This window comes from Oncorhynchus nerka, linkage group LG27, assembly GCF_034236695.1.
Source record: "Oncorhynchus nerka isolate Pitt River linkage group LG27, Oner_Uvic_2.0, whole genome shotgun sequence".
Classification (NCBI taxonomy): domain Eukaryota; kingdom Metazoa; phylum Chordata; class Actinopteri; order Salmoniformes; family Salmonidae; genus Oncorhynchus; species Oncorhynchus nerka.
In genome coordinates this window covers 66113982-66131952 of record NC_088422.1, presented here as the reverse complement: position 1 = coordinate 66131952, position 17971 = coordinate 66113982, and the positions used below count along the sequence as shown (strand labels likewise).

At 41.9% G+C, this 17971-nt stretch overlaps 1 protein-coding gene across 12 annotated transcripts in view; it reads right to left on the bottom strand.

Moving 5' to 3' along the window:
• tjp1a (tight junction protein 1a) overlaps positions 1–17971 on the bottom strand; it is a 145495-nt gene that overhangs the window by 68425 nt on the left and 59099 nt on the right. Inside the window, exon 1 of one of the 12 annotated variants that reach the window (XM_065011902.1) lies at positions 4062–4486. The exons of the other annotated variants lie outside the window; for them this stretch is intronic. Within the exon in view, the coding sequence (XP_064867974.1) occupies positions 4062–4085 (24 nt within the window). The 5' untranslated portion in view covers positions 4086–4486. Of the gene's footprint in view, positions 1–4061; positions 4487–17971 lie in introns of those variants that run through there. 12 annotated transcript variants of the gene reach the window in all.

Sequence of the window (17971 nt, the reverse complement as noted above, 5' to 3'; positions counted from 1 at the left end):
ACAGATGTGATCATTATCTATTCTAGGTGTCACAACACTCTGGTCTAGAAACAGCCTTCAGAGCATTCTCTGTATCCTTCATTAATCAATGTGACTCTGACCACTGCAATGTGTTGTGAAATTCCTCTGGACGAATTTGTAATACACATGGGCCTGTGCCTGGACTGTTAAAACCACAGACATTCAAGTTACACTTTTCACACAACATGCCTGACATTACTCATAGATAGAGAGATATTGCATGTGTTGTGTATTGTACTACAAACATCAATAGGAGTTAAATAGTTATGTGAAGTGAATTAGGGGGGTGTGGGTCTGAGGGGCATGCACTGCTTGATGTGGCCTCAAAGCTATTCCTTAAATCAAGCAGTGATCCCTGAACAACAGTCCCTAACTCAATGTAAGGTATCCTATAATGAAAACGTAATCATCCAAGCAGAGGTGATGTATTCAGATTAGAGGTCGACCGACAATGATTTTTCAACGCCGATAAATTGGAGGACCAAAAAAGTCGATAACGATTAAAATCTGCAGTTTATATATATATATATATATATAAATAACAATAATACTGAACAAACACTTATTTTGACTTAATATAATACATAAATAAAATCAATTTAGTCTCAAAAAAATAATGAAACATGTTCAATTTGGGTTAAATAATGCAAAAACACAGTGCTGGAGAAGAAAGTAAAAGTGCAATGTGAGACACGTAAAAAAGCCAACGTTTAAATTCCTTGCTCAGAACATGAGAACATATGAAAGCTTGTGGTTCCTTTTAACATGAGTTTTCAATATTCCCAGTTAATACGTTTTAGGTTGTAGCTATTATAGGAATTATTAGGACTATTGCGCTCTATACCATTTGTATTTCATATACCTTTGACTATTGGATGTTCTTTAAAGGCACTATAGTATTGCCAGCCTAATCTTGGCTTGAAGTCATAAACAGCACTGTGCTTCAAGTATTGCGAAGAGCTGCTGGCAAATGCAGGAAAGTGCTGTTTGAATGAATGCTTAAGAGCCTGCTGCTGCCTACAACCGCTAAGTCAGGCTGCTCTATCAAATCATAGACGTAATTATAATAAACAAACAGAAATACAAGCCTTAGGTCATTAATATGGTAAAATCCAGAAACGATAATTTCGAAAACAAAACATTTATTATTTCAGTGAAATACGGAACCGTTCCGTATTTTATCTAACGGGTGGCATCCATAAGTGTAAATATTGCTGTTACATTGCACAACCTTCAATATTATGTCATAATTATGTCAAATTAATTAATCTTTGTTAGGAAGAAATGGTCTTCACACAGTTCGCAATGAGCCAGGCGGCCCAAACTGCTGCATATATCCTGACTCTGCTTACACTGAAGGCAAGAGAAGTGACACAATTTCCCTAGTTAATATTGCCTGCTAACATTCATTTATTTGAACTAAATATGCATGTTAAAAAATATATACTTGTGTATTGATTTTAAGAAAGGCATTGATGTTTATGGTTAGGTACACATTGGTGCAACGACAGTGCTTTTTCGCTAATGCGAAATCATCACCCGTTTGGCGAAGTAGGCTGTGATTCAATTATAATGTCATCTACAAAATGGCTTCCAACACTCTACTCAGCAAACTGGATGCAGTCTATCATAGTGCCATCCGTTTTGTCACCAAAGCACCTTATACCACCCACCACTGCGACTTGTATGCTCTAGTCGGCTGGCCCTCGCTACATATTCGTCGCCAGACCCACTGGCTCCAGGTCATCTACAAGTCCATGCTAGGTAAAGCTCCGCCTTATCTCAGTTCACTGGTCACGATGGCAACACCCATCCGTAGCACACGCTCCAGCAGGTGTATCTCACTGATCATCCCTAAAGCCAACACCTCATTTGGCCGCCTTTCGTTCCAGTACTCTGCTGCCTGTGACTGGAATGAACTGCAAAAATCGCTGAAGTTGGAGACTTTTATCTCCCTCACCAACTTCAAACATCAGCTATCCGAGCAGCTAACCGATCGCTGCAGCTGTACATAGTCTATTGGTAAATAGCCCACCCATTTTCACCTACCTCATCCCCATACTGTTTTTATACTGTTTTTTTTTTAATGTATTTATTTATTTACTTTTCTGCTCTTTTGCACACCAATATCTCTACCTGTACATGACCATCTGATCTTTTATCACCCCAGTGTTAATCTGCAAAATTGTATTATTCGCCTACCTCCTCATGCCTTTTGCACACATTGTATATAGACTGCCCATTTTTTTTCTACTGTGTTATTGACTTGTTAATTGCTTACTCCATGTGTAACTCTGTGTTGTCTGTTCACACTGCTATGCTTTATCTTGGCCAGGTCGCAGTTGCAAATGAGAACTTGTTCTCAACTAGCCTACCTGGTTAAATAAAGGTGAAATAAAAAAAATAAAAAAATAAATTAACAGGCACCACATTGATTATATGCAATTCAGGACAAGCTACTTAAACTAGTGATATCATCAACCATGTGTAGTTAACTAGTGATTATGTTAAGATTGATTTAAAAAAATATATATAAGATAAGTTAATGCTAGCTAGCAACTTACCTTGGCTCCTTGCTGCACTCGCATAACAGGTGGTCACAGCCTGCCACACAGTCTCCTCATGGATTGAAATGTAATCGACCATAATCGGCATCCAAAAATGCAGATTACCTATCGTTATGAAAACTTGAAATCGGCCCTAATTAAATCCGTCAACCTCTAATTCAGATTGAACAAGTGGGCCAGAGAGTGACAGCCAAATGAACCAGAAGGCTTACTTATCAGTGAACACATGCTGGTAGCAACACATTCTGTCAAAACAGATGATAGCCTTCTTGACAGACCAAACACCATCCAGCAAACAGAACGTTGGACTTCAGTTGTCACTTGCACTTTCAATGGACAACCCACTTTAAAACATCCATAGTATGATGTAGTGAGATACATCACATAGGACAAACCTGCATTACGTCCCCTGAGATGGTTACACCTGAATTGAAAAAACTGACCAAACCTGAATTTCATTTGTGAGAAACTACAGTACACATTCCTAGGTTGTCAGACAACTCTGTGTGACAGAACACAATTGGCACACTTGAAAACATTGGTATGCGTTGTAATTTGTGGATTTACAACCACTCCCAAAATATGTTGCTGCCAGCTTTCACCTGGTCGAACAGGGTTGAAACAAGCCAAACCACTAGAACAACACTAGTACAGATACATGACGTATTTTAATCCACACGGCCTTGACTGACTAGCCCATCTTTTGACCCTACGCAGTGTGTGTGGAGCAATAGCATGTACAATTGAGACATGTCTAACTTGAACCCGTTCGTTCACTCGAAAATCTGCATAGGCCCAGTAAACAAACATGATTGCCCGGTAAATGACGCAGAGATAAAACTACGAGTTGTAGTTCACTATTGGTTCTAATTAACAATCGTGTCATTGTTCCAAGACTATGATATAATTGATTAACACTGGACATTATTTTACCCCGGCTTTGATTGTCGGTAGACCAACCATTACAGTGTTGCATGGCATTATGATATCGTCCATTCAAATAAAGTTTGCCACAGTAACTGTTTTCACTGTCAAGACACACTCAAAAATGTAACTAACCATCAGCATTGAAGAAATGGTATGTGGCCCCCAAATGTAGATGATCCATCCACAGGTGTTTTATTGGGGCACCCCTGACAATAATATGCAAAAGTTGTCAGTTTAGCGAGTCATCTGTTTAGTGAACCCGTTCTGTTTTGCTACTTTTCAAAACATTATAAAATCCTGAATGTTTCATGATCAATACCTCCCTGGTCGCATGAATGACATTCACCTAACATAAATACAGTTGAGGTAACGTTCGATCATGTCGATCTCATCAACCACTGACAACATTGACAGAGACACAAACTAGACGAATAATCTGATGTTGATAGTATTTCCCAGTTTCCCTTGATGAGATGATTATGCATTAGGCGAAAAATAGAATATACTTCGTAACTTTTTTTTCTGTAGTTCCATCGGGTATCCTACCTTAGAAGCTGTTTTGGCAGACATTTTACTTGCTTGCTCCGCTCCCAAAGTAGCAAGTTAGTGTTAGTATTATCACTTCAACCAAAGCGCAAAATTCCTTCTTCTGAATTTCGCCCAGCTGCCGCCACGCCGGGCAATAATATTTTATTTTTTCAGGACGTCGTGAAACATGACCCAAATTTGTGTGTGAAAAGTCCAAAGTTCATTATCTTCAGTAGTTTGCCTTCAATGTAACTTCACCCTATATGCCTATTCATTTGAAATTACTCCGTTTAAAATAGTTCAACTCAAATACGTTGCCTTTTTGTAATTTCTCTTAATGAACGTTGGTTGAAACGTTTGAAGAAATGTAGATATCACTTCGTCCGCAAATCCAAAGCAGTAAAACTGCAATGGCAGGCTTTGTATGCCTCTCCCTGCTCGATTCTCTCCTCTCCAACCAACGATCATGACATGTCTGACTGGAAGAGTCCATTGCACCTCTGTAGGGGTGATGGTACTGGATGGAAACCAGGGCATTGCCGTTTAACTAAATATACTTACTCTAAGCAAACATATTATGATTATGCATGCATGTCGGACATTCAGGTCAAACGTATACGTTATATTTATATTTTAATTTACCCGTATAAATTATTCTTAATGCAACAACAAAAAAACGGATATCACTATTTTTCTTGATAATGAACTATGCGGACCATGGGCAATTGTGAAGAGAGGAGAGGGGATTTCGCTGATGTGATGCTGCTGCATGTTCACGTTTACTTGGTGACTGACAGGCCTGCAGTGTCTATTTACTATATTGAAGCACAGTACTTGTGAACTCCTAAAACACCTGGGTCACCTAACATATCCAGCTGACGTTGACAACGATAAAGTAAAAATACATTGATTTATATGATTCTTGAGACATAAAACAGAACTATTCCTGCAAAAATATCTTGTAATATGTATGAAAACACAATTTTATATTATTATGGGACTTTGCAACCACACTAGTTGGTGGCATTGCAGTCAAGCCTGGGACATAGACAGTCTACAGTTTCATAAGTAAAAGTTGTAAACCAAAGAAACATATTTCAGGTCAACTTTCAACTGAAAATCCAGTCAATGACTTTAAGTTGGATTTTTGTGTGGTTGATAACCAACCACACAGGAAACCAAGCAGGCCATAGCTGTCATTCAGAATACTTCCTATGGCTTTCCGGACCCCCACCCACAGGATGCACTGAACCTCAGAACTCAGCTTGCATTGTTTCAAAGTAAACAACACACTGTAGGGCTATATCTCTCAATGTAAAATAAATCAGTTCATACATTACTTGTAAAGAAATCAGAAATAGCTTCAGCCTGTGACATAATGAAAAAAGAACAATGATGACTACATGTTCATCTAAGTAACTACTTTGCTCTGAGCACACAGAGCTCCTCTATTTCCATCCCACGCAGCCATTTTGATAAACCAGGAAATCACGTTCACACACAGCTCCTGACTATTCTTACAGCTGGCGCAAGCCAGAGGTGCCCTGTAGGTGTGGATGGTCTTGGGTTAATCTGCCACCAGACCAAATCCCACAAAGCAAAAACCTAAGGCAGTTTGACAGACAGGGCTTGATGCATCGTGCTTAAGAACAGCTCTCAGCCATGGTATATTAGCCATATACCACACCTCCTCGTGCCTTATTGCTTAAATATAACATTCGGCCTACAACTAAATAGTGCACTCTTAAATTACTATATAATTAACTGTATTTGTCAGTATCTAACAATCTAATCTAATACGAGGTTGGACTCAAAAGTAAAATACCGAAAGAACAATGAAATCTACATTTGTATCAGTATTTTTTAAAAGCATATTTGTTATATCTGCAATATGAATGAATGACCACATACTAGTATAGATGCCAGCCGCTCTGTCCTCCTGTAACGGTAACTTCGTCCCGCATCCACCAGGGAAGATATCAGAATGTTCAGCATTCTATCTCTCTCAAGTAACCAGGCTAATTTGCTGTTCTAAAAGTAAACAAGATGGAGCTAGAACATTTTAATTGATCTACCCCAAACACTGTAACCCAAAGAAACAGAGAGAAGAGTACTGCTGCCTGCTTTAGAGACAAATACAGACTTGCAGTATCTCCTGATGGAGAAGAGAGAGGGGCATTTGTGACACTAAAACGTGATCAAAGGAAGCTTTGTCCTGCATGGCTCCCCCCCGCAGTACCCAGAGCAGCAACACACAACAGCTCTGGAGCTCAGGTGCTGCCTTCGCATGGAAGAGCAGGCACATGGAAAACACTCTGCCACAGAACAGGCCAAAACACACAGACACAAAACAGGCACACGTTAGTGAGGAGAACACTTCACAGAGTTATGCTCAGCATCCCCAGAGCAGAAAACTAACGTGCAGTGAAATAACATGAAGCACACACCCTGAACTGCACTGTGTGTCCTAACTGGATATTACAAGATAATAGACCCTCAACACCATTGTTGTAGGCATAGTACTTTCTCAGCTTTAAAAAAGCCATTGTTGTAGGTGAGGTATAGTCCTTCTTTCTCAGCTTTAGAAAAGGGGGATGAGAGTGAAAGGGAGAACAATAAACACAGGCCGAGCTATAACACCTCTCTGCTTGTTAGAACAACCAATCTGAGGGAGAGGTCAAGATCTAGAGGCCAGTTCCTGCCAACAACAGCCGTCTTTGATAAGTCCACAGTTGTTTTCTTTCCACATTTTTGCCCTTGATGTTCTTCAATAAAAAGTAGCCTACATGCCAAACCACTCAGATATGCAATTTCACAAATGTGTATTCTTTTCTCAAATACAGGAAGATAATGAGGACAGTATAATCAAACTTGGGGTTTATACTATATATTATTGTGAAAAGGGGAGAATAGTTGATTATTACTTGGGAGACACAAAAAGTCAAAGTAATACCACACACAGTCTAGAATGAAGCCAAAATGTCATTCATGATTATGTAGGAGTATATCTTTCCCCAAACTCACAAAGTAAGAAAAGTGGGGGGAAAAAGAGAGGGAAAGTAATCCCCCTGTTCTAATAACACCATGCTAGTTGAGTCAGTATAGGGAGGAGGAAGTCAGGGTCCTGTTTCACTGTCCGTCCATCTTCATCTGGGCTGAATTAAGATCTGATTGGTAGTTTGTCTTATCTTCCCTGGGCTCTATTGACTCAGGAAATTCTTGCCTCGGTTACGGCTCTAGTGGGGTGCTGTGTTCTGTTTCCACTGTTAATGAGAACCCTCTGAAGGTCAGGGCCTGAAGGAGTGGAGTCAAACCAACAGCAAGGAGTTCCTTTAGTAATCATTACTGGACGATATCTACCGGGGAACATTAAGACCCAGTTGCCTATTAGGGCACACAAGGACAAAGACCCACTTGTACTTTCCAACAGAGAATAGCCAAACTGAAGCTTGAGAGAAAAAAAAAATCAATATTTTCTATTTCCTCTGCGCCTACAGCACTTCTCCTTCTCAATTTATTGGTTTAATCTGCATTTAACATTGTTTTATATGCATTGGAAAACCTCTTTTTATTTTACCTTTATGTTACTAGGCAAGTCAGTTAAGAACAAATTCTTATTTTCAATGACAGCCTAGTGGGTTAACTGCCTTGTTCAGGGGCAGAACGACAGATTTGTACCTTGTCAGCTCGGGGATTCGAACTTGCAAACTTTCGGTTACTAGCCCAAAACTAACCACTAGGCTACCCTGCCACTAGGCCACCCCACCACTCTATTGGAGTTTACCATGTGAAATGTCCTCTTCAAGACAAAACAAGCTATTCAATTAAGTTGAAAGAAAGGGGTTGTCCACAACTAGGATTTCTTTTTTATACTTGGATTTTAGGCATATGTCAAGCTTTCCATATTAAAGATTTATTGGATTATACTTTGCCATTCTTCACATTTTGGGGCTTCTACTTTATACCAGTTACGGGTAATGGCTTTTTTTACTTACAGCAAGGTTAACTTTGATCAGGTATCTGTCCCTGCCCATCACACTCATGGAACATTACTTAGGTACATTACAGGGCAAGTTCTAGGGACTTCATATCCTATGACATCTTTTAACACCAAACATACATTGTCACGAAACAATGACATCTTCTGACATTCCCCCAAAACATGGGTGTGGTTGGCATGTGCATGGCTGTTGTACATCTATCTAGCTTTTGACTTTTGATTCTAGGAGTGCTAAAAAAAAGGGTAATTTTCCCCCCAAAACTCTCCATGTTCTTGAGTTTGTATTAGTATGTTGAGTACTGCATATATTGTCCCAGTCTTCATCTGAGGTGTCTATATTCAGTTCCTTTCCCCATTTTGCTTTAATATAAAGAGTTGACTCTTTTCTAGGGGCTATCAGGCCATGACAGAGTGAAGAGATTGTCTTGGACATTACCTGTTTATATGCATTTTGAATCACATGGATAGTCATATTTGGTATTGAAGAAGGTCCTGTAATTTGTATCTCTTTTTCAAAATAGTCCCTTAACTGTAAGTATCTGAAGAAATCATATTTCTCCTTTAAATTCTGAGAAGTTCTCCATCCTCTACAGTCCTTTTCTATCATACTGTAGATACCTGGTTTACATTTTGGATCAAACCTAAACCATTTCAACGTTCGGATTTCCTCTTCCAGTTTATGTTGCTTCACCATCCGAAACCAGAGGTCTAGTGTAAATGATGATATAGGGTTAAGTATCACTGTTAATGTCCCAAATGTGTCTTTATCCCCAGCTACAGACTGGATTGGGCGACCTTGAACGGCAACCTCAATATCTTTCCATATAGCACTGTATTGTGAGTCACAATAGCTGGCCTTTCTAATGTGTGATCGGTAAAAACAAATGCCTCAAATCCCATTGAGAAATTGAGGAACATTCTGGCAAGATTAGTCTCATATGACAAACAGTAGAACAGCATCGTATCTTGGTTTCAGCTCTCATTTTCATTGTATTGTCAAGGACTAAACAGAAAAACGGAGTAAACTGAAAAGGCTTTCATAAGGTGTGAGAAAGATTGAGAGAAGGAGAGAGGCTTTTTCCTACTGTACTTATAACTCATGCCTCCATCCTTAAGTGCCTCTAGAACTGTTGTTCCATTAAACCTGTCAATGTGTTCATGTTACGTCTCTCCTCCAATTCACACAGTAATTGCATGGGCATTCCATCAATCAATTATATTGGCAGCAACAACATCAAGTCATTGTTTATGGCATGGTGTTGTGCAGGAATGCAGTGGAGGGCTTTGTGGATGGGGAAAGTGTTTAGTCTGCGTTGGAACAGCCAACTCTCTCTGGCCTCACTCAATTTGATCAGTGGGACTGGAGTGCTGGGACACTAGGAAATAAAGACAGGGGTTTATACAGGTGTAAACGTTAATAGACACAGCTTAACAAAATATGGTAAGTGTGTGTGTGTGTCACCCCTATGCGATTTGTTATTAGTAGTCCAATTCCATGGTCATGGCCTCAATTATTCAGTCTTTTCTGGTTCACACAACACATTTAGTATCACTCTTCAAGGCTACATGCTTTCATCACATGAAAGACATGGTGGCAAAAGCACAGCCTTCAACAACATTTCCAGAAACTGGAATAAATTGAAATTTGGAAAAGTTATGAAGTATTATGAGGTGTGAACTTCATTGCTGCCCAAATACTCTGTAGTTAAAATGTTATATTGTTTAAGGGGATCACTGCTGTGATGTGATTCTTACTTCAATACAATTAACATCTGACAACTAACTTGATTAAAAAAAACTGAAAAAATGTAAAGATTAAACTCAAATAGATTCCAATAATGCAGTTTACAGAATATTCTGAGAGGATACATTGCGAGTGAATTACCATAGTAATTACTGATACTAAACCATTAGACCGCTTTCATCTTGTGGAGCAGAAATACAAATTGTTATACAGATCATTCATCTAAAAAAACTTAATCTCCTTTCCTTTTCTCAATTGACATGGTTAGCAGAGCACATTTAGCCAAACAACAGGCTGGAGGCAGCAGCAGGGCTTGGCTGGTATCCCTCCACTCAGCTGCAGAAGCACTTTAACCCGCTATGGCTCAAGCATACTCACTAATAGCCTCCCCAGCAACACAACTGGGAGTGTCAAGAGGAGGTAACCATAATTTCAAATGAGCCTTATCGTTATACTCAAAAGATTCTATTTCTGTGCAAAATGAATTATACATTCTGGAGAGAGGAAAAAAAATACTTGAATGAGTTTGAAACTGAGTGGCGTATCTAAATGTGGTTTCTACCCAAGTTAGCTATGCCATTTAGAGTTGATGACGTGATCCCATTGTTTGCATTACAATGAGAGAGTGAAATTGAAAACAATGCTCTGAAGATCCCAGAGTGCATTTTATTGAATTTACGAGGCAGTAAATACTTCACGAGAAACAATGTGACCTTTGTCTCTTTGTTGAGACATTTCTAAATGACATTACTACAACCCAAATGTTTCAGCATCTTTATATACTTATTACGGTAAATATAACATGCTCATCACAATGTGCGCAGTTCCACATTTGTTTTCCTCCAAATGGTGAAGCGATGGTACATACTGTGCGGAAATGTTTCATACCAAGCACTTGGCGTAATCATTTTCTCTATACTGTGATAACACTCCACTATCTTTCCAGTCACGATGTCAATAATTTAACCAGACAGGGACGATAAAAAGTTAGCTGAAATCAAAGTCATTGAATGTACATTATACAATGACAACTCTAGGGGATACCAAACACAATCATGTTTATTGACATTTGAGGTCCGTTTCTTATTGTTCTTAAGGTTTAACAAAGCACACGGTGTGCTCCAGTCTGCTGACAATGACTGACTTCCTGTAAACCTTGCTATTGTGGATGACAACACTAATGACAACAGTGTGGAGCCCAATCAGAATGTTGTCCGAGAAAAAACACACAAGTACACAAGCACACTCAAACATACACACATGCACACGTCATGTGCAAATCTGTGTAGTAGCTCCTTATCTTCCAGAGACTCCATTCAAAGCTGCCTGGCATTGCAGTATCAGCAGAAATGATGTGTGGGGTGCTGAGTGCAGAGGCAGGAAACACCTATTCTTTACCAGCAACAACATGGTGTGTAAATACTCTCTGCAGGACAGGTCCTTCATAAATAAAGGAGAAAAAAAGGAGAGCCTTTCCTGGAAGGTAATTTGGAGGATTCTTCTGGGAAAATGCTGCTTGTTGTTCACTGTCCTGAGAGAGGGTGGTTCCTTTATAAACAACACAGACAGACTGCTGCTGGGAGTCTAGGGCATCAGCAAACACCATTCTGTAGGCTGAGGTGTTACAGTGCAAATGGACATGAACTACATCTCCACTGGCATAACATTCCCCTCACATTATCACTGACATGGGCAGAGGGGAGGGAACCTACCAGTCTCCCTCACAGAGACCTCCAGGGCGGGAGAGGCCGTACTGTTACCTTTACTGTAACAGGTTAATGTGTTCAATGTGAGACGGTAAAGAGTTGGTGTCATAAAAACAGCAGGTCAAATGTCTGGGCTGCTCCTATGGCTGTCTCCTGTAATGCAGTGATGTGAAAGACAAAACAAAAGAGGAGCTCTCCTTTCATGAGAAGTGTTGCCTATACAAACGTGTGTGTGTTTTCGTGTTGTGTGTGTATATGTTTTTGTGTATGTGTGTACGTTTTAGCCTGGAAGGGCGGCCATTGCCATGGAGCTGGGGGAAACAGGAAGGGACACAAGGAGGTGTTCCTCTGGTATTTCCTGAGGGAGGGAGCTTAACAAGCGTGCATACACTCGCAGGCACGCACGCCATCGCTATATTGACATAATTATGTGGTCAAGGTCCAGTGGTCCCCCAGTGCTTAGCTCATTCATCTCCACTCATGGCCACTAATTCCTGAGAGACAGCGCACGTAAAATATTATTACTGTCGCACAGCGGCATGAAATCCACATTTTACCCTGCATAACATAAGTAAATCCTCAATCCTCGCTAGAATTCAATTACGTGTCAAATGTCACTTTCACACCTACTACTAACTGTCTTCACTGAAACTTGAGCTGCAGTTGTTTCAGAACACAGGCCATAACTCTTACTGTCTGTCAGCTCTGCAGAAAGTGCATCTGTCCATTCTCTGTTCCACTGTGATTTCACGCTCATATGTACAGTATGCATGCTCACACAAACACTAAATGCTTTACCTACTACATACAGGGACCAGGAAGTACAAAACCTTTATCTTGGACAGGAAAGTTCATTCTGTTCTGCTCTGATTGTAATTCAAGGGCCTGCTCTCTCACCTTTATCTGGAGTGATTCAGTGGCTAACCTTTTCATTATAGAGGAAGAGAGAGCCCAGAGGTCGATACTGTAGAGCAGCACGTGTACGGTATTTCAGAAGGTGGAGCAGCAGCGGCAGAGGGGTGGGCCTCAGTAGTGGGAGAGAGAGAGAGAGAGAGAGAGATGGGGGTGGGTGCATTGGACGAGGGCATACAGTGGGATAAACGAGGACATTCCTCGGTGGCCACTTTCTGTATGTCACGGCTGGAACAGATCAATGAGCGACCAAAACACCTGAAACTGTTTCTATTCCAGAGAGTCATCAGTCAAAATGTTGAATTCACACAGTGGACGGAAGCAGCACTTTACATCATTCTACTCCAAGGCTACAGTGTCTGCAATCAAAAAATTCACAGAGCTCTAAGGGTCAAATTCATGGACAAATTCACAGAGCTCTGATGGACAAATTCACAGAGCGCTGAGGGCTCAATAATATCGAATGTCACAGTAACCATCTCAGCCAGTGTGTCTAGACAGGTGGTTTTAGTGCCTTAAATGATAAAATATCACCACATGGACAATAATGTTGGTATCCTGAGACGGAAAACAGATCTCTCTCTGTTTCAACTTTTTTTTTTTTTTTAAATCACAGCTTCAAAAAGTCAATTCTGATTGCAGGCAAAAACACAAACACTCATGAGTAGTGAAACATCTAAAACTGGAGGAGAAACATCTGGAAGTTAGTTGCACGGTCCTGCCCCAGCACAGCAGCTTGGGGGGAAAAAAGTGCTCACTCTGCACATTACTGTGAGCTTGTCTCTAAGGCACTCAAACAGACCAATTATGACACAAGCTCTTTACCGCAGCCAGCCCCAATACAGACAGACAGAGGTTCAGGGGCTGGGGAGAACCGCATTCCACATACTATGACGAGAAGGAGGAGAGGAGGAAGATGGGAGAGGAGTGGTGAGGCTGAGGTGGGCTATATACACTGCTCAAAAAAATAAAGGGAACACTAAAATAACACATCCTAGATCTGAATGAATGAAATATTCTTATTAAATACTTTTTCTTTACATAGTTGAATGTGCTGACAACAAAATCACACAAAAATGGAAATCAAATTTATCAACCCATGGAGGTCTGGATTTGGAGTCACACTCAAAATTAAAGTGGAAAACCACACTACAGGCTGATCCAACTTTGATGTAATGTCCTTAAAACAAGTCAAAATGAGGCTCAGTAGTGTGTGTGGCCTCCACGTGCCTGTATGACCTCCCTACAATGCCTGGGCATGCTCCTGATGAGGTGGCGGATGGTCTCCTGAGGGATCTCCTCCCAGACCTGGACTAAAGCATCCGCCAACTCCTGGACAGTCTGTGGTGCAACGTGGCGTTGGTGGATGGAGCGAGACATGATGTCCCAGATGTGCTCAATTGGATTCAGGTCTGTGGAACGGGCGGGCCAGTCCATAGCATCAATGCCTTCCTCTTGCAGGAACTGCTGACACATTCCAGCCACATGAGGTCTAGCATTGTCTTGCATTAGGAGGAACCCAGGGCCAACCGCACCAGCATATGGTCTCACAAGGGGTCTGAGGATCTCATCTCGGTACCTAATTGCAGTCAGGCTACCTCTGGCGAGCACATGGAGGGCTGTGCGGCCCCCCAAAGAAATGTCACCCCACACCATGACTGACCCACCGCCAAACCGGTCATGCTGGAGGATGTTGCAGGCAGCAGAACGTTCTCCACGGCATCTCCAGACTGTCACATGTGCTCAGTGTGAACCTGCTTTCATCTGTGAAGAGCACAGGGCGCCAGTGGCGAATTTGCCAATCTTGGTGTTCTGTGGCAAATGCCAAACGTCCTGCACGGTGTTGGGCTGTAAGCACAACCCCCACCTGTGGACGTCGGGCCCTCATACCACCCTCATGGAGTCTGTTTCTGACCGTTTGAGCAGACACATGCACATTTGTGGCCTGCTGGAGGTCATTTTGCAGGGCCCTGGCAGTGCTCCTCCTGCTCCTCCTTGCACAAAGGCGGAGGTAGCGGTCCTGCTGCTGGGTTGTTGCCCTCCTACGGCCTCTTCCACGTCTCCTGATGTACTGGCCTGTCTCCTGGTAGCGCCTCCATGCTCTGGACACTACGCTGACAGACACAGCAAACCTTCTTGCCACAGCTCGCATTGATGTCCCATCCTGGATGAGCTGCACTACCTGAGCCACTTGTGTGGGTTGTAGACTCCATCTCATGCTACCACTAGAGTGAAAGCACCGCCAGCATTCAAAAGTGACCAAAACATCAGCCAGGAAGCATAGGAACTGATAAGTGGTCTGGTCACCACCTGCAGAACCACTCCTTTATTGGGGGTGTCTTGCTAATTGCCTATAATTTCTACCCGTTGTCTATTCCATTTGCACAACAGCATGTGAAATTTATTGTCAATCAGTGTTGCTTCCTAAGTGGACAGTTTGACTTCACAGAAGTGTGATTGACTTGGAGTTACATTGTGTTGTTTAAGTGTTCCCTTTATTTTTTTGAGCAGTGTAGTATGTACCACATCCATGGGTTCCTTCCCGTCACAGTGAGACAGGAGGAGTGTGGAGTCCATTAATTCAAATCTAATTATATTTCTCACATGAGCCGAATACAACAGGTTTAGTACTTACAGTGAAATGCTTACTTACAAGCCCTTAACCATCAATGCAATTTTAAGAAAATAGTTAATTCAGTAAATATTTTCTTTACTCGAAGGTAAAAAAAGTTACAAAATAAAATAACAATAATGAGGCTATATACAGGGGGTACCCTTTTCGAGTCAAAGTGCGGGGGTACAGGTTTAGTCTAGGTAATTGAGGTAATATATACATGCAAGTATCAGTAAAGTGATTATGCATAGATAATAAACAGCAAGCAGCAGCTGTGTAAAAAAACTTGCAAATGCAAATAGTCCAGGTAGCCATTTCATGAATTGTTCAACAGTCTGATGGCTTGGGGGTAGAAGCTGTTAAGGAGCCCTCTCCTCTGTGATACTAATCTGTGATACTAGTAATTGTTCTCATACTACCTGTCACTGGGGTATTCCAACACCATGAGGCTACTGTTCAGTACTCACACAGGGAGGAAGAGGAGTGCTTTAGACAGGAGAGAAAAATACTGATCATTCACAGTCCATGAGGATAAACTGTAAAACACCAATGGGGCACAGTGGAAATGTTCTGAATACCTAGCAGAGAGGAGAAGTTTAGTCAACTAAATTGAGTTCCCAATTGAAAGTGGCTGTGAGGTGATGGGCAATACATGTGATTTAGTGGTACATGGATGAGAGTGAATAATGTGATTCACAGCTAACTCTGCTGATAACACTCTGATAATGTTAAAGGAGAGTCATGATTAAACCCCAGTTCTGATGTGCAGACCTGCCCCGTCAGCGATTGAGTCAAAACAGCGCGCATGGTTGGAATGCAGCCCTCATTGACATCGACCCACCGCACTGAGCCTCTTGTGTGAACATGGAGTGGAGCACTCACTCTCTGTCTCCCCCTCTCCCTACACTGCCAGGCTGTGCCACTAAGCACGTGCAGAGGTGTACTAATAGAGATAACAGTTCATTATCTCTCAAATACAGTTTGCCTTCTTCAGCTCCAGAGAAGGGGTCTATAGGGACCACAGTTCAGTATAGGCTATACACTCCTCCATCATTCAGGTGTAATATTGTCAACCTTTGCTTATTACATAAGATGTCCCTCCCATATATATCGTAGCCACACCTCTGTTAACATAAGGCAAGAGCCTTTGTGGAGCAGGCAGGGGTCTTTGTGGAGACTAGAGGGAGGTAAAAGAGAGGGCCTGCCTGGTCCTGACATGACAGTCAGATAGTCAGAGAGCAGGGAGACAGCGGCAGACCAGAGGCATCATGGGATGGGACCCCGCTAAAGCTCCAGTGTGCTCTGTTTAATCCCCCTCCCTTCCACTGCCAGAATCAAGCCTCATCAGCTTTGGTGTTCAGTGTCAGACTCATTTTTATAACGTCCCACCGGTCAATTCTAACTGCTAATGCCTCACACAACGGCTCCTAATGCCAAGTGATTACGGACTGCTGTTTTAGCACATTTGTTGCATGAAAAGAGAGAAAGGGCCACAAGGCTGTCTGTCGGCTCCATGCTCAAAGGGACGAGCCTGATGAACTCAGCAGAAAAGGATCTTCCCTGAAAGCAGCTCTAAGCCACAGACCTCTGGGTGGGGTCTAGGGGGATAGGGGGCTGTGGCCTGGCAGTCAGAGCTGGTCTGACTGGGGCTTTACAGTATCCTATGCCAGAGCATATAGACAGTTCCTGTGTTCTCACGTCACATGTGCAGATACGCAAATATGCTCACACGGCTTTTCCACAAGTAGACATGAGACTGAAAGTAGTTAACTCATTCACCCATTGAAAAAAAAACACTGGAGTCAATTACGTACGCTCAACACTGTGCATGAAGTAGAATTCAAAAACACCATAGAACTTCAAATTAAAAACAAAAATAGCGGTTTCTGGATAATCATCATTTGTGCTTGTCTCTCTGGTGCCCTTGTCACGTCTCTGACACAATTCAGGCAGATTTCCCCCACTCCTCTGAGTCCCATTTAGAGCAAACAGAATTTGCATGGAGATGTGATCGGCATCAGTATGCCTGCACCTATCAACTGGGGCCTCATTGTGTCAAACAGTGTTACAGGCTGGACCATGTGACATCTAAACAACACATGGAAATGACACCGCTGGGACACAACACAAACAGAGCTGAGTTCTGTGTACAGAGAGAAGACAACACAGAGAGAGAGAGAGAGAGAGAGAGAGAGAGAGAGAGAGAGACAGAGACAGAGAGAGAGAGAGAGAGACAGAGACAGAGAGAGAGAGACAGAGAGATAGAGAGAGCGAGAGACTACATGAAAGGATACTTAATTTAGTCAATTTGAAGTTTCCTGAACTGAGAAAATCATTTCAGTGAAATCAAAGAAAGCAATGGTGAGAGATCCCTGTTGTTTTTCTAAAGACAACTCCCTTAAATAGAGGGTCTGTGCCCCTTGCCAGTAAACAGTACATGCATTGTGTACCAAACAGATCGTAATTTCCAATAATACTTTGTTGGGAACATTATGCAAAGGCATTCGACTGGCATGCAAACATTTCAGCTGTCATCCAGTTACTCACTTTCTAAAAATGTGCAAGTACAGGAGTCTAGAGGGTAGGTCATACTGGATTACACACTGGAGTTCAGACATTTTTAAAGGCAGTCTGACTGAGTCACAGCTTGCCCTGGAGTAAAAGCCCTCGGAAAACTGAGAGAGAGAGAAAGAGGGCAAGGGAGAGAGAGAGAGAATGAGTGACAGGCAGAGAGAGGGAGGGAGAGAATGAGATCAACTCTGCAGATCCTAATAAACCCACTAACTCCACCCCACTGCCTTTACTACATCCAAGGCCTGAGATATGAGGTATGAGGCAGGTTTCCCATCACACATGAAAAGGACCATACGGTCATTGGGGAGGACAGGCAGCTGATCTATGCCTTTTTATTATTGCAGTATAATGATGAGGTCATTATTAAAATGTCTGCTA